Raw genomic sequence first — 24,890 nt, forward strand, 5'->3', positions numbered from 1 at the left:
ATTAATACGAAATTCCAATTATTGCCTACCACAAACAATTAATATTACACCAATTAGACTAAGCCGAGTATAATTAATACAATTAACATCTACTAATTACTTGTACAGTCACGAGCACGAAAGTAGGTATACGTAAATTATCCCGACGTAATAAGGCTTAACTAGGCTATTTAATAGTTATACAATATACGAATCTATACAAATTATAAACTACTGGTCCGTTTAGAAAAAAATATTTTGTGTTGGATAATCCATTTATCGAGGATTCGAGGAAGGTTTTTTTTATTTTACTTTATTCGGAAAACAAACGGTGTTTTGTTTTTTTCCGCCAAACACCCTGTATAGCTCAAAGGCGACTGACTGACATAGTGATCTATCAACACACAGCCTAAATCACTGGACGGATCGGGCTGAAATTTGGCATGCAGGTAGATGTTATGACGTAGGCATCTGCAAAAAAGGATTTTACGAAACTCCGCCCCTAAGGGGGTAAAACGGGATCCACGCGTACGAAGTTGCGGGCGGCCGCTAGTATCTACATATACTGTATATGTGTATATCTGTACACGACACATCATTATTACTTAACCGTCCGTAGGCCCCGAAAAAACTTTTAACTAGCTTATTTTTGCGTCGAACGAGAACTAACTACTCGGAAGGACCTCGAAGACTTGAACGTTCTCAATACACTCCAAAGATATTGAACCCTGAAGTAAGATAAACCCAGATTATGTAACTTGAGGTAGGCATTGACATAGAAGGATATTTGGCATAACTTGTCATTCTTTCAATCCAGTGTCTGTTTTCTACTTCTACTAATAGATAATTATATCGGCTATCGCATGATATAAAATTTTTGCTTATTAGTGTTAAGTTACCCACGCTTTCACTTGTTTTTGAAGCAAGAGGTGAAAACTAAAAAGTAAAAACTTAGATCCTTGTATTTTTGCGAGAAATGGGTCAACCCCCTAATTTGAAGTATTTTCATCGATAAAATTGTCCATAGATTACGTCCTTAAAGTTTGATCACTACATGCCCGGACACATTGTATATTTAGACATTTTGAACAATTATGTGTGCAGCTTAGTTGAATCGCAAGCAACATAGAGTAAAGGCCAATTCTACGCTCAGCCACAAATACGAGCGGGCTTGCTAAGTGGTGCGCTTGACACGTTTCCATACATAGTGGTTCGCTGACGCTCGCTCGATTTTGTAGTGTGTTAGCATAACAAAAGAGAATACGTCAGTGTTTCAAGTTTATGCATAAAATGCGAGGTTAGTTTTTGCCTGATTTAGCCCGTGTTTTGTCACAAAATCATTTGATGTATAAAAGTACCTACCAAAGAAGAAACAACCATGAAACTACATTTCAGGTTTTTTTTATCTTGTGGATCGGATCTATCTACGAATACAAATAGAGCTTTTTCCACACATAATATTACTATACTGTGTGCGTAACCTTTGCCCATATCAGGCATCATCATAATCATCTTCAGCCACAGGACGTCCACTGGTGAACATAATAATATGCTTCCCCCAATGATCTCCATATCGTGCAGTTGGTAGCGGCCTGCATCCAGCGTTTTCCTGCTACCTTTATGAGGTCGTCGGCACACTTTGTGGGTGGACGTCCCACGCTGCGTTTTCCGGTACATACTCGTACATTAGCGAGCGGCATAAAACACTAGTAGGTATATTTTATGTCATTTCATGGAATAAACCTACAGCGTGCATATTATAATGTTTCTTTGTGTCTCCCTATTGCCACACATTACATAGCGACCTTTATAGGATATGTAGGAGCTAGCTAAGTTTTCTTCTATGATTTTATCGTTATCCAACCCAGCCATGTGCCGTCAAACTCGACATAACATCTTTATAAATATTGTATTTTTCGTATAACAAAGTTTAGTAAGCCCAGGGGAAATTGTGGTAAGTTTATCTTACAAATTTTCCCGATCCAGCCACTTTTGTTGTTCTTATGCTTATTAATATTGGATTCAGTTTATTGCGGTTTGATTGTCAGGTGGGAAGAAAAATATTTGCCGTTGTGTTTAATAATAATAGCTTTTCCCTTGAGTTGGCTCAGTAAAGTCCCAATACAACCTAAACATATAGTTACCTCCTACTAGGTGGACCGATGATCTGGTAAAGGTCGCGGGAAGAGCCTGGATGCGGGCAGCGCAGGACTGTTCATTAAAGAAAACCTTGGGGGAGGCCTTTGTCCAGCAGTGGGCGTCATTTGGCTGAAACGAACGAACGAACGATATAGTTAACCTAGTGTATAGTACTGATGGAGGTGTAAGCTAAAGCACGAATATTCGGGCCTATTTAATGTATCCCTTTTTAGGACTATTTATTTAATTAAATCATCTATGGTGGAGGATTCCGGGTAAAGCTCGCTTTTGCCTTCGGTCTCATCATCACTTTCATACATTCATACAGGCTTTCCGGTTGTGGATAAAAAATGTAGAACATGCTTTTTTACCTTAGAAAGTTAACTGCCCCATGTGAGATAAGATTCCACGATTTCCTCTTGCCTAGAGAATGCTCTCACCCCTGAGTTACTTATACATTGGTTACCTTATAGAAATTGCAAACTCACTGAGAGCTGAGAGAGATTACGAACTCAAATTATGTAAAATTTTAGCAAAATCAAAGTCAAAGTCAAAGACAAAGTATGTATTTGCAAAGAATAGGTACAATGGTTTAGGTGTAAAATTTAGGTAAAGTGCTACTATTCTGCTTAACAATATCAGCATGAAAATTTTGTGTCTAGGAATTCCTTTACACAAAAATATGTTATTCAATTTTGACCAATATTTTAGTACTTATGAACGTCACAGTTTCGTCTATAGATATTTTGTAAGCAAGTTGCCGTCTAAAAACAACCAAAAATTCATCCTACATTTAGGATAAAGGGTTGACATCTAATCCCTAACCCTCATCGCTATTGATCCCCCTAATCACCTCCTCGAACCACCTGTTAATAGGTAAAGTTGGATTGTTTGTCTTGCCGCGTCAATTTGTCTTTAGAGGAATTTGCGTTCAGCCTGTATAAATATAAGGGCGGTTTCCACCAACGCGGAGCGGAGCGGAGAATTGTTTTGAATAACCAATTAGATTCAATTCTATTACTTACTAGCTTTCCGACCGCGGCTTCGCGCGCGTGGACCCCTGAACCGTATTTTTTTCCAAAATAAAATTTAGCCTATGTTACTCGTGGATAATGTAGCTTTCGAATGGTGAAAGAATTTTAAAAAACGGTCCAGTAGTTTTTGAGCCCATTAATTACAACCAAACAAACAAAGTTTTCCTCTTTATAATATTATTAGTATATTAGTATTAGTATAGATATTAGTATAGATTTGCACATCTCTCCGCTCCGCTCCGCTTCGGTGGAAATCGAGTGGAGAAGTGTCGAGCGGACTTGTATTTCTATAGAATTGGACAGCGGTGCGGTGAGGTGTTTCATAGATTATAGCCCAACGATTTTGAAACGTCAATGAACAAAAATTAACAACCCAGTATGCAAATCATAATCCCCTAAATGTCATAGTTATGTGGTCGTCCAATGTGACAATAATCGGAACTAATAATTCAGCATAGATAGCAGCGCCGTCCTGTTAATGTCACAGCTGAGACGGTTCAGTGTAGTTCATCTTTAGTAATAGACTGACAGCTGACAGTTACGCATAGCTCACACATCTCCTCTCGTCTCCGCAACGCTCCGGTCTTCTCCTCTTTGGTGGAAACCGGGCCTAAAGCCTGAGAGAATTCGTTCGCGTAATCGAATTTCATACCTTTACGACTCTGAACAAACGAAATGTTGAATAAATAAACCTGTGAGGAGAAAATTAATGTCGTCTCAAATTGTATGTACTATGTAGCTTCTGTACTTCAATATCAAAAATAATACGAAAATTTACAGTGACTAATATTTTTTCCACATTTAAATATATAAAACTAAAGGTGACTGACTGACTGACTGACTGACTGACTGACATAGTGATCTATCAACGCACAGCCCAAACCACTGGACGGATCGGGCTGTAATTTGGCATGCAGGTAGATGTTATGACGTAGGCATCCGCTAAGAAAGGATTTTACGAAACTCCACCCCTAAGGAAGTAAAACGGGATCCACGCGTACGGCGGCCTCTAGTTAGGTACATAATATTTTTAGTAGCGCGTCCCGACTGGGCGCATGGCCATCGCGCACCTGAAAAACATAACCTTCTGTCTCGTTCGTTTGTGTATGATATCTAAATGACATTGCTGGTTAAAGGCCTCTCCCAGTGACTTCCACATCGCACGGTTGGTAGCGACCTGCATTAAGCCTTCCCGCTACCTTTATGAGGTCCACCTTGTGGGTGGTCAGGTCATACTATGCTGTGCATTCCGGTACGTGGCTTCCACTACAGAACCTTGCTGCCCTATCGGCCGTCAGTTCTGCGTACTAGGGTAAAGTTGCCTATATTGTACCAGTTAACGAACTTTATAAGTTGTCACTAAAACTATGTAACTTAAGAGCATTATATTACTAGAAATCAAAAGGTTGTTCTATTGGTGTTAATTTTTTATTACAAGAAAATGAGAAAATGTAATATGAAAAGCGATAATTAAAGTTTTTAAAAGAGTCTGAAAAAGTACAATTTAGGAAACCGGTTTCCTTAATTGTACCATAGGTATCCTAAATTGTACTTCATGACCGAAATGAGGTTCAAGTGCCCTTTATATACTGAAATCAGTCTTACTAATATATATTATTATTAGAGATGGGCCGACTAGTCGCCGACTAGTCGGGAAAGCCGACTATTCGGCATCATTTGTAGTCGGCCGACTAGTGACGACTATTCGGCAAAATATGCCGATTATAATCGGCGCATTACAAAATTAAATATGTGAATAAAATAAACTCATAATCACCAAGATGATTATGAGGTAGACCAAGGGCGTTTGTCTAAACCACTTTTGACTGCAAACAATCAGTAAAAAGTGGTTTCACCAGATTTAAAATTTTGGCAATCAGTCTAAATTCATACAAAGTTAAAATTAGTTAAAATTACCATGAAATCATCAAAAATATGCATGGAATTGCATACCTATACTGCGGGGAAGTGGTAAATTATGTGGGGCTCCTCTCATCGGAAGGATGAGGAATACCCACATAAATAATAGCCCCTGAGCTCCGTCGATCGCCTTAATGTGAAGAACAATGGGAATCCGGACAAAGCCATCAACTATCACAGTCCGTCCCGGAAATTGCCCACCTGTATGGCGGGTCCTGGCTATCCAACGGTGGTGGTAGTCCGTGCTATGCAGGCGGGGGTACCCCCGCGCCCTCAGCTCGCGGACCATCACCGTGGAGGGTGGAGAGGAATCAGTGGGCCTAGGATGCGTGCCGCGATAAGCGCAATTTTGCCCACATACATTTTGACGTCGATAAGTAAGAATAATATCACGGCGCGCATCCTAACCCAGCAGGAGGCAATCATATTGTCACCTCCCCCCCCCCCTGACCCCTCCGCCGTCGAAAATTATGACATTACCATAGGTACTGTTAGGTGATTGTAATGTTGCTTTTTATTTTTTATCATATTAAAAAAATCTCATTTCTTAAGAGTTATATTTATCTCTTTAGAAATCTAGATATTATTCTTCGGATAAGTAGGTATTAGAATGATCGGCATTGCCGATTAGTCGGCCGACTAGTCGGCAATTTGAAAACCGATTAGTCGGCTAGTCGGTTAGTCGGCAAAGACCATAGTCGGCCCATCACTAATTATTATCTTTATAAAAATATTATTTTTAACGGGTTGAATATTAATATTGTAACTAATTAAAATAATCTAATCAACAACAAAACACAATGTAATAGAACTTTTATATAAAACTATTAAAGGGTAGAATAAGAGATATTCTACTTGAATCTTAATCAGTCTTAATAAAATCTTAACAGTTGGCCTGCCCTTGGAAATGGTTAAGTTTTTCGCATATTTGTTTGAATTCGATAAATGTGCCTTTAAAGTGGGTTTAGGGACGTTGAAAATACGTGAACACTCGTTAATTCACATGGATTTCTTTTCCAAACAATCTAAGGCTTTTTCTAAGTCATCTTGCGTCCATTAATAATATTTTTTATTCCTTCCAGACATCTGAAAACATTTCAATATAGTTAACAATCGAGTTGAAGAACCACCATACGCCTAAATTGTACCGGTACATATTAGGCGTACCCTACCTGGTACAAATTAGGCAACCCTAAGTTTTATTTTTGTGTGAGCAGGTGCCATAATCTCAAAATGCTAAACATCAAAACTATATTCTCTGAAAAGTACACTAATATGCCTACTTTCCAAAAACATATATAACAGTTGCAGTGTACTTACCGTCGCCACAAGAAATCCTTAGGTAAACAACCATAAAATAAGATCAGGTCGCCGTAATAATTATTTTTATTTACTACATTTCACTCTGTTGTGACAGCGAATCCAAAATGGCAGCGATTGCGTCATGTTGGTAGCCTTAGATTTTAGTGTTTCCAATTTAAAACTAAACATTACGGTTTGGTTGATTTTGAAGTGGTACAATTTACGAACCGGTACAATTTGAGCAACTCCACCCTATGTGCCTTGCCCATTGCGACTTCAGCTTGCTAATCCGTCGGGCTATGTCAGCGACTTTAGTTCGTTTACGGATCTCCTCATTTCTGATTTGATCTCGTAAAGAAACACCGAGCATAGCCCGTTTGTGTATTCTTACCTTTTTTGTTTGACTACAGACTACGGCACTACAATAATAATTGTGATTGGTGATTTTATGCAAAAAACATTTGTAGTTTTGTACTCTTCTTGAATGTACCATAAAGGACTTAAAGGGACTTCACGACTATCCAAAAATAATGGTGAAGGCACGTAAACTGTCAGCAATTAAGCCGTGTCAGAATATGGCGGCTCATTATGTCTGACATCGGGGTTGCCCTCGTTTACTACCTACAAGGTATAAATAGAAAATCGACGAGGTGAATCATTAGAAAATCCTTATTTTATATGAAAAAAGGTTACAAAAGACGCTAATGTCATTTACAGGCGTCTTGTCTTTTCAGGAAAAAAATAATTTTCGGATAGATCCAGTTTATTATGTACCTACCTAACCTATTTATTGATACTGAGCTCCTGAAGTACTTTCAGGATCAGTAACAAGTTTTTGATGTCTTGTAGGTATAATTTAGAAATAATCGAGTGAGGTCACTTATCGTTTACACCCTGTATACAAATGTATTGTGAATTCATTTAAAAAAATCCGTTTTCGGTATTTGATATTTTGTTTTAATCATCATTATCATCATCCACATTTGAGAACGTCCACTGCTGAATATAGGCCACCCCAATGATTTTCAGCGTTTCTTTATAGGTGCTTTTTTATCTGGTATTTTGTTACCAGAATCAATGATTTTTTAAATTGGATGTTAAGTTATTACTCGTATTAAGCTAGTTTTAGTGATTTTTAAGATGATAGAGGTAGTTAAAATCAGTGTCAGCCAACGTTAACCAGTAGGTATGTCTCGATTTTTAATAAGCAAGTGCCTTTTGGTATAAAATTATCACTTCACGGGATTTATTGCAACAATATCTATTTTAACGGTAAATAAAATATTTACCCTCCCGACGTTTCGGCTCGGTTGCACGAGTCATGGTTGCGGGCAGACTGAAGAGATGCGGCGTCGTCTGCTCTGGCGCGATGAGTTTTCTTCACCCACCCGCATTTGCACAATATTTTCGTCAGTGGTACAGTCAGTCCGACAAACTACACTAACAGTGTCCGGGTTTCTCTGAGACGGCCTAGAACGCGATTTGTACTTCGTTATCACCGGATTCCACGCTGATGATAGGTTAAATCCACCTTCTCGATTGAAATTCTTATGCTTTTTAATTTCAATGGCTTCACGTCGGGCTGACTGTACCTACCACTGACGAAAATATTGTGCAAATGCGGGTGGGTGAAGAAAACTCATCGCGCCGGAGCAGACGACGCCGCATCTCTTCAGTCTGCCCGCGACCATGACTCGTGCAACCGAGCCGAAACGTCGGGAGGGTAAATATTTTATTTACCGTTAAAATAGATATTGTTGCAATAAATCCCGTGAAGTGATAATTTTATAGTAAAAAAATGCAACATAATAGTTTAAATTATTATAAGTGCCTTTTGGGCTCGAAATACTTAATATTGTAAACTATGTTAAATGTCATTAGTTGTATTTTTTCTGTAAAAAGAAGTTGTTATATTGTATCTTGTTATTTCGAAGTTTGTAATAGGTATCCAAAAGCAACCAGTAAATCTACCTTCCATTAAATAATAGAGTAAAATTATTTTCAAAACAAATTGAGCCCTACATCAATGTTCTCACTTACCTCCATAGTTTTAAACTGTCCGAGCCCGAAACCCACATTAACCGTACATGTACCGACATAATACCCATTGACCCATGTAATCCTCAACCCGACTTACCTGCCAATAGTCAAACTTCGTTATTTGCCTTTGACTCGCCCAATTTGTCTTCACAACGATTCCGAACCACCCTGTATAAATAGGAGCATAATATAGAGTGATACAGTAAGGTTATTTCCCATTCTGCCCCCGATAGTTGAAAAGGCGCATCTTAATTTTTTTAACTGAATAACAGCGAAGAATTACCTATTAATATAATTGTATGTCCCTGGTGCGCCGGACCTGGGGGAGCTCAAACAGTATCCTGAGGCTATTCTCTGAGCGTTTTGACTGTCAGTACATGAATCATTGTTGCATGATTCATGTGCTGCCTAATTTAAAATAACCATAACATTATTGAAATTATTATTGAAATTAATGTAATTATGTAAATTGTAATGTTGGATATATTTTATTGATTTATTTAATTTTAAATTTGAATGTAAACTAACCTTAACTAATATGATCCCAATGTGATTGAAATAAATAATTATTTAAATTTAAATTTAAATTTAAATTAAAATAACTTGAAAAAATAAAACTGCTTAAGGCGGAAATCGAAAACTTAGATCGATAGGCGATTCTTAACGCCAGCAAAGAATAACTAGCTAATAATTACCCAGAAATTATTTGAAACTTTTGTATATCCGTTTTGACTTGGTGTTAAATGCGCCCTTTTACTAACGGGGGCAGCATTGATCCCACAGATAACTCGACAAAGCAACTTTGCTTGTATAAATCCTTGGTGGGGGCCTGTTATTAGCTGACACGAACGATTCAATACCTTGGTATTGAAAACGAGCTTTTTTACACCAAATTATCCAAACGGTAAGAATATAATTTAGATGGAGAGTAAAATAATAAAAAGCCTACCTTCAGTCGCCTTTTTGATTGTTGTTTTAAATGAATTAAAAATGGACTTACTAAATTAATTTCCATTGTACAGGTGCGATGAATGATAAATGTTGGGAGTATTGATTTCGGCCTAAAGTAACTTGAATGGAAATCATTTAACCGTTGAATATCGGCGTGATTCGGTTTTTCAATAGAATAACTCAAGGAAGATATTGTTTGTCAAGGTAGCTTTTGCTGGTAAATAATTTTATTAAATTTACACCATATTGGTTAAATTTTGGACGTGTCTTGCGACAAAACTCTACAGTGTGTTTGGGATAGGGCTAGCGATAATTTAAGGCGATGTTATTATGTCCATTTTATCGACATAAATGCCCCCAAAAACGTGCCTGTCAACTAAATTTTTTGACGAAAACTAAATAAAATTCATTAATTATTTTTTAAATTTTTTGGTAATTATTTTTCATTTTTGTGTTTTTTTAATGACATATTATTGGCTTACAAATGCAATTTTTAATTTATCTGTAAGACACATAAGAAATATAAACAGATTTTATGTAGTAGAGTCACATAAAAAACTAAGCCCCATTCCAAGAGGAGGGGGGTGGGCTCACCTTACATATGGGGGCTTTTTTGTCAATAAAATTGACATCACAACATCGCCTTAAATGATCGCTAGCCCTACCCTATCCCAAACACCCTGTATAAGCGATCATTATCGTCATGATTAGGCCATTTAGTTGAACACAACTCTACAGGTAAATGGATGATAGGCACGCACATAGCTGGCTGGATTAGGCCCGTTTCCACCAAGGCGAAGCAGAGCGTATCAAAGCGGAGAGGTGTCGGCCCGTCAACTTTGTCTATAGAATTTGACAGTGGCGGCGGCGTGGCGCGGTGAAGTGGAAATAATGAAATCTGATTGGTTATTCAAAATACTGTTCCACTCCGCTCCACTCTGCTCCGCCTTAGTGGAAACCGAGCCTTATTCAATATAAGTATACACGCTCAGGCGTGTATCCTTTTTGGCACAAGATATATTGTTATTTTTGTTCTATGTCAAATAACGTGTTATTAAATTCTAAGGCTGAGTTGTACCACAGAATAATAATAAGTACGTTGTACCAACAAACTTTGAACGTAACTAGGTACCTATAACGATAACCGGCGTTTTTTGTATGGATTTTGACAGATTTTTGACGTTTGTCAAAGTTAAAGCTTGATTATAACTGTTAAACCTTCATTCCCCACACTGGCTAGACTGCAATACTAATCAAACGAAGGTATATAGCTTTATTTATCATTTATCATTGTAATTTATGACTCAAGACGGCGTTAAATTACAAAACAATCCCCTACATCCGAAGAGCACTTCATTAACGAAACCATAACTCAAGAACTCGCTGTAGTTGGTTATTAGCAAAATAAAAGTTGATTCAGTAGAGCCAACTTTTACCAAAAGGTATGATTTCGTAGCCAAGACGAGATCGAAATGAGGATATCCGTAAACGAACTAAATTCGCTGACATAGCCCGACGTATTAGCAAGCTGAAGTGGCAATGGGCAGGGCACATAGCACGCAGAACTGACGGCCGATGGGGCAAAGGTTCTGGAGTGGAGGCCGCGTACCGGAAAACGCAGCGTGGGACGTTCACCCATAAGGTGGACCGAATACATCATAAAGGTAGTAGGAAAGCGCTGGACGAAGGCCGCTCGATCGATCAAAATGGAAATCACTGGGGGAGGCCTATGTTCAGCAGTGGACGTCCTATGACTGAAATGATGATGATGATAATTTATTCTATTTGATCATGGCAATACCATACCGTGCTCTCTTGCATTGTGCTAACACAATTCTATGAGGAGCAATATATCTCAATTACGAAAGTATAACGACTCATCCTGTAACCTATAAATCATGGAAGTTTGGGATAATCTTCGGAAATAAAGGTACGATATCCTTGGGGTGACCATGAATTGTGCGCTTACAGCTTTTTGTTTGTTTTTTGATTGAATTGCGAAGAATTTTTCGATGTATTGTTGGAAAGATATGAAGAACTCTACAAAATCACTGTCATTCGATATGTGTGCATTAGGTACAGACAACTGAATATCAGACTATAGAATATTATACAGAATGACTGAGTTTCTTGCGCTGCAATTCTTATATTATTGTCGCTAAGCAGTGGTAGGGTTGGGACGTGAAAAAGTGCCCTTTGGGAGCCTACTTGCATAAATAAACGATTTGATTTGATATATTTTTTTTTGTTATACCACCAAACTAATTTTTCTGCTTAACCCAAAGGTAAACTGGATGAGAATGCCTTATGGCATTAAGTTCGCCTAATGTTAATATTTTTGGCATTGAAGTATAAATAAATAAATATTTTTGTTGTAAATTCGCTCTTGTTTCAACATACATATGTCCCTCAGCGTTCAGCTTGATGTGCTCTCGCTGCACAATTTCGTAATAACAATGTAAAGTCTAATTACGCTCTCGACAGTTCCCAAACTATGAATAATGGTTCAGTATGATGAATTCATAATCACACACAATAAAGCTACATTTGTCATTGAACTCGGTCGATCGAATTAGTTGATGTCCTATTTAATAAAATAATTTGTAAGCCTTGGTCAGCACTAGTACAGGACTCTACGTAACTTGAACGTATTACCACAGAATAATAATAAGTACTACGTACAGAAGTTTTACTTCGCGAAGGTATTTAAAAAAATGTATGCTCAATGTCATTAACAATATGGTGTAATTTAGCCTGTCTCAAGAGTCAAGCACCATTTTGTTGACAAACGTCAGTGATCGGCACTGCGCCGAAGCTATAGGGCTGACTTCGGTAAAATGATGTGACGTGAGGTGCCAAACTGCGGAAAATGGCGGAGGAAATATATGATTTAGCATGAATAAATTATCATGAATAATATTAACTACTTACTTACCTCTCAGTGTCTTGAGGCAACTTAAAAAAGATACTGCACAGTATTTAGTACACCATTTTCTTTATTTTCTTCCATCATACACAAGAATACCTACGCGTGCGTGAGTCAATGTTCGCTCGTATGTGAGGCCTTGTCGAATAGTATCCTGTAGGTGGGCCATCGTGCGTGTTTTGTTTTCGATGTAAACTCGCGGAGATGGACAGGCCTGGTATTACTGTATTGCATATTTTTTAAATTGTATCTCCTGTTTGGTTCTCAGCACCAGACGATATGATGTCCCGCAGTTGTGGTAGGGCTATATTTGGGACGTTGATCTATATCTACGGAAAACGTAGCGTGAGACGTCCACTCGATGGACTGACGACCTCATGAAGGTAGCAGAATGGCGCTGGATGCTGGCCGCTACAACCGGGCGATGTGGAAATCATTGAGGGAGAGGCTTACTGTTCGGCAGTGGACGTTCTGTGGCTGGAATGATGATGATCTATATTTATGTGTCCTGAAACTTCATCATCATCATCTCAGCCACAGGAAGTCCACTGCTGAACAATGGCCTCCCCCAATGCTTTCCATGTTGCCCGGTTGGTAGCGGCCTGCGGCCTACCTCCTGAAACTTATCAGGGGTGAAAAAAGGTTATCCTGAATAACCCACAAGATCATGGTCCCCCAATTTCCGTAGATTAAACCGGGCCTCAGTCTACGAAAGTCGATCAAGATAAAAATGGGAAATGAAATTGTGTAAGGCCGTTTCTGAAACACGTTAAGCTGGTGATCAAAGGCTCTAAATGATTTACTTTCTTAAAACGTATTTTTATTTCAATGTCATTTTTAGAAACGTTATTCAATTAAAATGTTCTCTGCGGGATATTTGTAAGGTAACGCTTATCCTATACCTACATTCATTTTTTGTATTTGTTATTGCTAATATCTTACAAATTACCTAAACGTGACTCGTCTACTTATTTTTCTGCTTTTTTTCTTATTTTCTTTGCCATACGAGGCTTTAATATTGGAAACATATTTAAAAGAAATTGACTAATATGGAACAAGTAGAAGCGGCAGGAAGAGCCGAAAATTCAAATATTTTTATAACAATATTGTTTATAGAGCGTATCTTCACCTTAAAGGCCGGCAATGCACTTGTAACGCCCCTGGGACTACGGGTATTCGGTCTATGTGATCCGTCTGCCCGTTTGCCTCCTGTCACATACAAAAAATAGTAACTCTTCTTATGTCGAAGTACTTAACATTGGCAAAGTTGTAAGTCATCTTGTACACAAGATTCGCATTACGACGAATAGTTATCTGTTCAGAATAAAAATTGTATCACATCTGTAGTCGTGAACAATAAATACTTATATGACAACTTTTATTTGGCTTATTACACTATTCCCTGTTGACAATCCCCGTCAAATTGGCGTTAACGGGGAATAGTGAACAAAAAGTTCATTAATCCCCGTTAACGCCAATTGGAACTTATAATGGGGAATCATGAACTAAAAAGTTCATTAATCCCCATTACGTTCAAAATAAAATCCTAATATAAAGGGGATTAATGAACTTTTTAGTTCATTATTCCCCATTTAAAAGCTCCAATTGGCCTTAACGGGGATAAGTGAACAAAAAGTTGACTAATAAATTTTTCAACTAACGGTCTTCATGACATGTGACCTACTCTTTTTGCTCACTAACGACTAAACGAACTGTGATAGCTACCACATCCTTTAGTTACCAAATTTTCAGGGCAGTCTTTGAACAGGTAATCCCATTACACGATGCACCCTTTCAGGAAATATCCCACAAAGCGGCTTGAAGAGGCTTTTCAATTTCCCACACGAAAACTTGCGAACTCGAGTATGTTGAAATTATTCGACTTGCTTTGAGTTTGTTCCGCTTTTTGTGGGAAAAGGGGGTGTAAGAGTGCTTAAGAAGTTTCTGGAGGGAGCGAATTGGCATGAAACGCAAATGGCATTGACAATGGAAGTTACAGAAGTCAAGTTCCTGTTCGCAAAAAGACATTTTGACAAGATGTGGGGTAACTGTATACTGTATAACTGGTTTCCTGAAGTTTCTCATAAATAAAAAGAAAAAGCCATGCAAACGCGATTCAGTAACCCTCCCTTCGTTCTCTCCCCGATGTTGTCCGACACGGTCGCGCGTTTGCATCGATACAGTCCCCTGCTGTAGCGTGTTAGTAGCGCGTTGGCATCGCTTCTGTAGTGCGTTGCAAATGCGACTTTAGTGTCCACACACTGAAACTTAGACGGTCAAGTGGTTACTTTAAAGAAATATAATTAACAGTCACATCTATCAATCATTTTACTAACTGACCTTTTTTAAAAGATAAATAATTTTTCATGAGACTTTTTATCCTAGTACAATTTTTCACTCACAACAGAACACGAGAAGAAAAATATTGCCTACTCTAAGGTAATCTTTCCAATTAATATAATGGGCCATTTGCAGCGAAATGCGCTTCTTTTGTTTTTTCCTCAAGTTTTCTTTTTAGCGTTGCATCTAGCAAAGTTAATTTGTGGTCAGAGTGAAAAGTTTTATAGAGAAACATTTTCATATGGATTGTATTATTTTTTGGTGCAAGTTATTTTTATAATGCTTTGGGATTTAGTACACAATTACTCTCACCTCTCTATGCCACTAGTAGAACTCCTGTGAAGTCCTGTGTAGCTAAGATTTACAGCTTGACCGCCAACAAAAACTCAACCAGTGAAGGCCGAGTTAGTCTTAGAGGCAAAGCACACGATGCGTTGCGGCGGCGGTGCGACGCCGGAGCGGTGTCGCTGCGTCGTCTTACATAGAAATATCTGTGGCGGACACACGAGCGGTGCGTCGTGTGCTTTGGCTCTTAGGAGAAAGTTAAACTGTCATTGGATCCAAAGAATGCTTAAGACAGGAAACTTAAATCAACTCAATTTTGTCCTTTATACTTAATAGAAAGAATAGGTACGTGCTTGACAGACCGCGTAAAGTTTTTGTTTTTATATAACCGTGTCAGATGCTCATTGCGGATCATTTTAATATAAAACATGCTTTACGGTATTCAAGCTTAAAATTAAAATTTAATTCGGCTCAAATGTGTTGGTTTTTCATTACAACGTGTTGGCTGCTACATGACTCAGTCATAAAATTACAAATATTATTTTAGTAGGAAAGGACGATTGTTCCAAACAAACTGTGCGAAAAATTATACGGAATGTATTGAAATATGTTTTCCAGACCTAAATAAGTGGAAAATAACATAATAATATGCGTGTTTCGTAAAAAGGGTAGATAATATGAATTGAATGAAACAATACACGTTTTACGATAGAGTTATAGGTGTAGCTAAATTTATGTGGACATTATCCTAAAGATGAGTATAAACTAGAGCATTTCTATGTAATGTAACGTTCTTACAAATGGTACCATAAACCGTTCCTGCGAATGCTCGGCGCTCTATTCGGCGTAATGCGCACACGCTCACAGCAAGTGTGTTAGGGCCGTAACACTTCGTTGTACCTACCTTTCGTTCACTCTTTGTTGAAATGTGCATCGCCCGCGCTTGTGCGAAGGCTCGAAGAAATGTTACACCAATACGCTCGTTCATCATCGTCATCTCAGCCATAGGACTGCTGAACATAGGCCTCCCCCAATGCTTACCATGCTGCCCGGTTGGTAGCGGCCTGCGTCCAGCGCCTTCCTGCTACCTTTATGATGTCGTCAGTCCACCTTGTAACGTCCCAGACTGTGTTGATTTGTACAATTAGGTTGTATGTGCCTTTTTCCTGTGGTGCGGATTTTGGTACGCGTGCGGATCTGATGCGGGCTGCTCGCATTTCATTATTTCATTACATGTTTTTCAATCAGCAGCGTAGTAATACGCACGCCACAGATTAGCGACCAGATCCGCACGCGTGCTAAAATCCGCATCACAGGAAAAAAAGGTAAAGAAGAACTACACTGAAGTGTCCTTTATTTGACACTGACAGGGGGACCACCGTCAATAGCGGATCGCTGGTTCCGACTTTTGCCACAGTGGAAACCATGTAGTTGAACGAAGATAGTGGCGCCCTTCTGTCAATGTCGTAGGTGGGACAGTGTAGTTCATCTTTACTAACAAAGCGGCGAGCGTGCTTGACGTTTAGTTCGTGACATTAAATTTTTATAGAGCGGCTCGTTATTCTGTTACAAGTAGTCGCACTAGTCTATACTAACCTTAAAGCATACAGGCATTCATTTTCGAGATCTGGGCTATATCGGGCTTTTCACGCCGAAACCGGCAACAAAGCGTTTTGTGCACAAAGGGAAATCTAAAATGTGGTTCTCAACGTTTCGTAACGCCCTCTTTACGATCGCAGGTTGTTGTTATCGTTGGGATATGTTTGGGGTTAATATGCATCAATTGAATAGGGATCCGTAAATAAATGTGCGATTTTGTATTTTTATGTTTAAAAAATATGTGTTTTGCTTCCCGATGCAAAGTAAGACTCGTAATCTTAGGCGATAGTTGCAATTCCGTTTTAGTACCTACTTTTGTGAAACTTTTTTAAACTTTTAAGCAATTGAAGGCTGACCTTTAATCCGGGCCTTTTTAAGGCGAGAGTGAATAGGCACTTACAGGGCAGATATGTACCATCCTAGACTGCATCTCACTTAACACCAGGTGCGATTGTGTTGAACCTGCCTTGTATGCATAAAAACCTTTACATTAAGTATCATTTCGACCAAATCCACGTCGTAAATTGCTGCTCTTGATACTTCTTAACCTTTGCAGATTATAAACTGTTTGAGAAGCACTATCTTACCGAAATCTTTTTTTACAGGTACTAAAGCGGCGAGCGTACAATATGGCGGCGTTCACCCATCCCAATCTCCACACGAGCAGCCAATTCACCCTCACCAAGGAGATCAACCTGACCTAAACTAGCCAAACCATGAGAGTTGAAGTTGTGTTCAACATAGACGCCGAAAATTTCACTCTAGATTTCAGAGAACTATCCACATCAATGTATCTAACAGATACCTACGTCAACAAGAGCTTAGAGGTCAACGAAAGCTCTAGCGACCTCGTATACAGCAATCAGTTCCAAGACGAACCATTAGTCGTCTTTCTGGTGATACTAAAATGCGTCATCATGCTCTTCATCATCCTAGCAGCGATTTTTGGAAACCTATTAGTCATTGTATCAGTGATGAGGCACAGAAAATTGAGAGTGATCACGAACTACTTTGTAGTATCGCTAGCGTTTGCGGATATGCTGGTAGCGATATGGGCGATGTGCTTCAACTTCAGCGTTGAGATTACGAACGGAAAATGGCTGTTTGGGTATTTCATGTGTGACGTGTGGAACTCTTTGGACGTATACTTCTCTACTGCGTCGATTTTGCATCTGTGCTGCATCAGTGTGGACCGTTACTATGCCATAGTCCAGCCTTTGGATTACCCTTTGATCATGACGACTGGAAAACTGGGTATAATGTTAGCTGTGGTCTGGTGCAGCCCAGCTTTAGTGTCGTTTCTGCCAATCTTCATGGGCTGGTACACTACGGAAGAACACATCGAGTTCAGAAGGAGGTTCCCCAAAGTGTGCAGTTTTACGGTGAACAAAGTGTACGCTGTGGTGTCGAGTAGTGTCAGCTTCTGGATACCGGGAGTGATAATGCTGTATATGTACTATAGGATATATGTGGAAGCTGATCGCCAGGAGAGGATGTTATACAGGTATGTACTTTTAAAACACGATTTCTTATTACAATGATGTTCCATACAGTAGATTCAGTTTTATGATTGGTCAGAATTCAGTATTTAGACTCAAGCTTCAATTTATTTTTGGGGTTCTAGATTTCACTTGAGTCATCATCCATCATCATAGGACGTCCACTGCTGAACATAGGCCTCCCCTAACGATTTCCATAATGACCGATTTGTAGTTGCTTGCATCTTGCGCCTTACTGCTACCTTTATGAGATCGTTGGTCCACCTTGTGGGTGAACGTTCTACGCTGCGCATTCCGGTACGTGAGTGTCGTTCCATAATTTTGGCCTAAAAAGTCTGCCCTAGCAAGATACATTGATTCAGATAATTTTAAAGCTAATGAAAAGGGTGCGAACTTTCCCATTTTTAAATACGAGTAGAGCATTCGAACGTAATAGATACTTTAGTATACGAGTAGATACAAGGACGTTGTATGAAAATTGAAAACACAATATTGTTTTCAACGCAATAGTTTTAATAAAGTTTGAATGTAACATTGAATCAGATAAGGTTGTGACGCGCCCCGCGACGCATCGACAGCCCTAGCACCGAGCACGGAGATTTTGACAACCCTACGGCTGCGCGGCCGCACGCCGCACGGACCGAGCTAATATAAGAGACGGCGGCGACCGCGGGCGCCTAGCATTCGCTCGGGAGCCATTGCAACAGCCAGACGTTCGCGCGCGCGTCTATCGTTCCCTCGGCTGCATTGCACAGAGTCCCTAGCGAATAGCTATCCTCATTGTTCCCACTAACCCTAACTGTTCGACTCTGGCTTGATTCGGTATCTCGATAACTCGGTCGGTGATCTAATTGTCGATTCGAGACGTTTTACCGTTGATAGCCTACCGGTTCTAATCCCTACCGAGTAGTGCATGAGATACTCATCCCCGACCTGCGGTAGCAATCCTGCTGCCACCCTTCCTGAACTTCACACCCCCTCGCCAGTAGGTCCAACGCCTTTCCCCTGTGGTCGCGCTCACCTGAGGGCTTCGGCCTCTGGCTCGAGCTAATTGGGCCACATCCTACCCCCCTAGTTATAAGTATCCAGACTAACACTCGCTAAACCTCGCACAGGGCGCCGCCCCTCTCGCGGATACGTAAACTAGTCTCGGGACGCGGATCGGGCGCGTCGCTATTCTTTTCATTGCCATTAATTAGTAATTGTGATATAACCTGTAAAGTAATTGCTCGTAATAACAATAAACTTAGAGTCAGTGAAGTTAGAATAAGGAAACCATTGTGGAACCTGAATTATAAGTGCCATTGTGTTATTGATTGTGCGTTTCCTTGGTCGAACATCCCTGTAGGCATCCTGGATAGGTACACATCCCTCATCGCGGAAGGCGAACTGGGACTTAGTACTAAACAGCGGGGTGTCAGACTGAGCTAGCTAAGACGCCCCGTTTGCAATGGCGCCCAACTAAATAACCCACGGAACCTACAGGGAGCACCAGATCGCTAGACACAAGCGAAAGACCAAAAGGAAAGCAAAACTTCGCACCAAATTGATAATCACACATGTCAGAACCGACATCTGGGATATACAAACTCAAGAAGACAGAACTTGAGAACGAGTGCAAAAGAAGAAACATAAAAACGGAGAACAGAACCGTACAAGAACTGAGACAGAACCTCACAGAAGTACTCAGAACCAAGCAATCCCGTCAACCTATCCAGTCCACCAGTAAATCCACCGAAAACAGTGAGTCAGAAACCGATTTCGAAGACACAGAGATGCACCAAGAACCAAACATGTCGTACAACATAGATCAGACTGAAAGCATAACGGCAAGATGGAACATAAGTTTTGACACATGCAACGACCCAGTGGAGTTCCTGGAGCAACTGGACGAACTCATGTCATCGGGCGAGGTCAAGCCAGATAAAGTGCTCAAAGTGCTCCCCAGATTCCTGAAAGGAAAGGCCGTACTGTGGTATAGAAATAATAAAAACTCGTTCACTACATGGAACGAATTCATAGAACTCTTGACGTTGACATTTGTGAGCCGTGACAGTGACCTGTTAGCTAAAATAGTGAATTATAGGCAACATCACCGCCAAAAATTCACAGACTACCTGATTGAAATTCAAACACTCATGCGCAGATACGCAAAAATGTCAAAAGAAGAAGAAATAACTAGAATCTACGAAAACATGAACGCAAAATACAAGTTTTATATCAAGAAATCAGAAGCAGACTCGGTAAGCAAATTAATACAACTGGCAAACGACTATGAAAATGTCACAGCAGACCGTCAAACTAGCTTCATACAAAGAGAACCACGAAATGACTACCACGAAACAAGCACAAATTTTAATCAAGAACACAAGGAGACTGCATCATACATACACAATTACAACACAAATACTTGCTGCTGGAGCTGTGGAAAACATGGGCATTCCATGAAAGATTGCAGAAGTAAGAAAGTACTATTTTGTAACGGTTGTGGCAAGATCGGCAAAATGAGTAAACAGTGTTGTAAGAAAACAAGTGAGTACACACAGTCCATGACAATAAACACAAGTCCGCAAATTAAAGATAACCGTCCCTTCGTAGATGTATCGATACTAGGCGAAAAATATCAAGCACTCGTAGACACCGGCGCCACAAGATCATACATCAACGACCAAGTGTACAAGAAATTCGTGAAAAGAAACTTGAAACCGAAAACAGTAAGCATAACAGCTAGCATGACAGATGGGCACACAACTCGAATTAAAGAAGCACTAGACTTGCAAATTAATATAAAAGGAAAAACAATTAACCACCAAGTGTTATATCATCCACAAATCACGACTATACTGATCGGCATGGACATATTGAACAGAATAGGAGCCAAAATAGAATGGCCCAAAGATAGTACCAAGCAAGAGGAACAAGTGGGAACAACGTCAAGAAAAACTACAGAAGCCAACATCGTACCTACATACGAAATGGCCGAAACACTAACATGCAAGAAAAAACACAAGATCAAAATCGCACACGAAAAACCAATCAAGAAAATAGACTATTCACGGAACCCTAAAAATCAAGAAGTAATAAATAAACACGTATCACGCTTAAAACAAGAAACAAAAGAAGACTGGATCCAAAAGAAAATTCAAGAAATACAAAAAACTGGAAACAAGGACTATAAAATGTCAAACAGCAAATTATACAGAAAAATAATAAATCACGCATACGGACCAAGAACAAAAACATCATCAGACTGGAAACTATGCATAAACAACAATGAAAAAAACCAGATTCTGAAAGAAAACCACGATACACCAACCGCAGGCCATCTAGGAACAGCAAAAACACTGAACAAAATATCACAGAGATATTATTGGCCCGGTATGTACAGAGATGTGTCAACGTACGTCAAGAACTGCAAAACCTGCCAAGTTAACAACGCACGCAAACCCTGGAGCGCAGTGTCTACAGACCCGTGTAGACCACCACCCAGATCATCGAACCGGTCCACTGACTGGACCGAAATCCTAGATGTCGACACCGTCGACCACCCACAAGACCTGGACTGGCGCGAGCCCGGCCCTGGAGAGGAGCCGACCCGAGCTGAGGACCAGACCAGGAGGCGGCCGGAAAGAAAGAAGAGGCGCGGCCAAATCCAGAACCAGCTGAACAAGGCCAGTAACGTTAATTACTCGTAGCTTAACTTTATACCTAAGTTAGGTTTGTAATAGATAGATACAAAGTATGTACATAGTAATTGTCTAGTCAGTTCTCGTTAAAGTAAATTCATCAATATCAAAAACAAGTCAGTAATATATAAGTATTAATTAACATTACATAGTAACCCTGTATAATCTAGATCACCAAGTTCTTAAATTTAATCTCGTTAAATGTCACATATCGATAACCTATAAGTATTAATTAACATTACATAATAAACCCGTGTAATCTAGATTATTCAGTTCTTGAATTTAATCTCGCTAAATATCACATATCAATAACCTATAAGTATTAATTATCATTAGATAATAACCCTGTATAATTTAAGTAATTAAAGTGTTCTATTTAATCTCGTTAAATAACTATTGACGCAAATCACATTGTTATTTACTCGTAACTCGCAACTTAAACTCACATAAATAACAAACCGGTTTGTTACGCGCCAATAGTACTACCAGTTTCTCGATAACTTTTAAATACTCGCAGTAAACAAACATTGTAAGAACGATTCACCGAGCGAACTCATTTGCATATTATCAGTGAAACGCATTTTTTCTATACGCCACGGGCGATCAACAGAACTCGCTTACTAGATGACTCATAACTAGATTTTACCTGCCTAATGTTTGCGCGCCGCGCCAGGCTGCATTCCATTTACATTAAGAAGTAATATTGTAATTAAAACTTAACCCCTCAACTGCCATTGTCTTGTATAACTTTTAATAATTTTATAAATTATGAACATTAACCAGATACCTATTCTGAATATGCTAATTTAAATAATTAAACTAGTAAACTAGAAATAATAATAACAAGTGCCATGCATACTATTATTGTATTAAATAAATATTTTAAGTAATAATTAAATACTGGTAATAACAAAGTAAACAACAGACTCGTTTAATTAGTTCATTGGTTAATTGTAAACAAAAGGTCAAAGGTATCTTAATAACATTGTTTCAAAACTAAGTTAACTAAAATTAGCGTTTAATTAGTTCATTGCAAACAAAAAAAAAAATTACAGGTATCTTAATAACATTGTTTCAAAACTAAGTTAACTAAAATTAGCGTTTAATTAGTTCATTGTAAGCAAAATAAAATTAAAGGTATCTTAATAACATTGTTTCAAAACTAAGTTAGCTAAAATTAGCGTTTAATTAGTTCATTGTAAGCAAAAAAAAATTAAGGGTATCTTATTAACATTGTTTCAAGACCAAGTTAGCTAATATTGTTATAAGTAAAAAAATTAATGTCCCGTCATGTTTTAAATAGAGAGTTATTATTGGGCTAACGATTAAGTACAAGTTCAATCATGTTTTACATTTAAATTTTTACTCGCCACGAAGTTACCCAAAAATAACTTATTATTGACATGACTTTTAGTTGTTCTTGAAGAACCTTTATGTACCAGACTTGTGATTTTTACAGGTAAAAATCTCCAAAACAAGGGAGGATGTGACGCGCCCCGCGACGCATCGACAGCCCTAGCACCGAGCACGGAGATTTTGACAACCCTACGGCTGCGCGGCCGCACGCCGCACGGACCGAGCTAATATAAGAGACGGCGGCGACCGCGGGCGCCTAGCATTCGCTCGGGAGCCATTGCAACAGCCAGACGTTCGCGCGCGCGTCTATCGTTCCCTCGGCTGCATTGCACAGAGTCCCTAGCGAATAGCTATCCTCATTGTTCCCACTAACCCTAACTGTTCGACTCTGGCTTGATTCGGTATCTCGATAACTCGGTCGGTGATCTAATTGTCGATTCGAGACGTTTTACCGTTGATAGCCTACCGGTTCTAATCCCTACCGAGTAGTGCATGAGATACTCATCCCCGACCTGCGGTAGCAATCCTGCTGCCACCCTTCCTGAACTTCACACCCCCTCGCCACGTAGGTCCAACGCCTTTCCCCTGTGGTCGCGCTCACCTGAGGGCTTCGGCCTCTGGCTCGAGCTAATTGGGCCACATCCTACCCCCCTAGTTATAAGTATCCAGACTAACACTCGCTAAACCTCGCACAGGGCGCCGCCCCTCTCGCGGATACGTAAACTAGTCTCGGGACGCGGATCGGGCGCGTCGCTATTCTTTTCATTGCCATTAATTAGTAATTGTGATATAACCTGTAAAGTAATTGCTCGTAATAACAATAAACTTAGAGTCAGTGAAGTTAGAATAAGGAAACCATTGTGGAACCTGAATTATAAGTGCCATTGTGTTATTGATTGTGCGTTTCCTTGGTCGAACATCCCTGTAGGCATCCTGGATAGGTACACATCCCTCATCGCGGAAGGCGAACTGGGACTTAGTACTAAACAGCGGGGTGTCAGACTGAGCTAGCTAAGACGCCCCGTTGCAAGGTTATGTAGATATTTTTATATAACCCGCTTTACATACATTATTCCTGTTTATCTATTTAGAGTAATCATCACGTATTTGCTTAACACGTGCCGTGCTAAGAGTATATTCCTTGCGATCCTCTAGCACGATTTCAATTTCGCCGTGAGCATTTTATTACATCTTACAGCGGCCTTTATATCGCGTTCGCTGGCAACATTGCAAGAATTTTTCTGCCTTCCCTCGACAGGCTTTCAGCGTGATTGCTCGGCCGCAGTCAGGATTATAAGCTTAGAACATCTAGCATTCTTTAGGTCTTTATTAGAGCATATTATGATGGCTTTACGAATTATAGATGCGACTTTCCAATGAAAAGTGGCTAATGGCGACTGACGTAACAAAACAAAATATAATTTGGAAAAATAAACTACACTCGAAAAAATGAGAATCAAGAGGGAAAACGTATACCGCCTTAGAGTTATATAAATTAGAAAATAAAAGAAATTATGGAATCTATTTGAGTAATATTATAAATAGCATAAAATGAGGCAAGTATTAAACGTCAATGTATTCCTTCTCATATAAAGTGATGAAAGCATCATATTATGCTCGAATAAATAAAATAGACTTTAAACCAACAAAAGATTTAATTGAATATTCAACGCTTTTCAAGTGAAATTGAAATAAAACCTCTCCATTTTTTCCACCCAATAAATTACAAATCAGTAATATTATAGGACGTCAGCCAACCCCATTCCCGAAAGTCCCGAATTTCGACTATCAGCAACCAACCTCAGGCGATTCTTAATTTTTGCAACACCAGTTA

General features: G+C 39.3%; 1 protein-coding gene across 1 annotated transcript in view; it reads left to right on the forward strand.

Moving 5' to 3' along the window:
• The window catches only part of LOC135083713 (octopamine receptor beta-1R-like), a 101,186-nt gene that overhangs the window by 57,405 nt on the left and 18,891 nt on the right, over positions 1-24,890 (forward strand). Inside the window, exon 2 of the mRNA XM_063978428.1 lies at positions 17,121-18,019. Coding sequence (XP_063834498.1) covers positions 17,232-18,019 — 788 coding nt within the window. The 5' untranslated portion in view covers positions 17,121-17,231. The remainder of the gene's footprint in view (positions 1-17,120; positions 18,020-24,890) is intronic.

Source organism: Ostrinia nubilalis, chromosome 24 (genome assembly GCF_963855985.1).
Source record: "Ostrinia nubilalis chromosome 24, ilOstNubi1.1, whole genome shotgun sequence".
Taxonomy (NCBI): domain Eukaryota; kingdom Metazoa; phylum Arthropoda; class Insecta; order Lepidoptera; family Crambidae; genus Ostrinia; species Ostrinia nubilalis.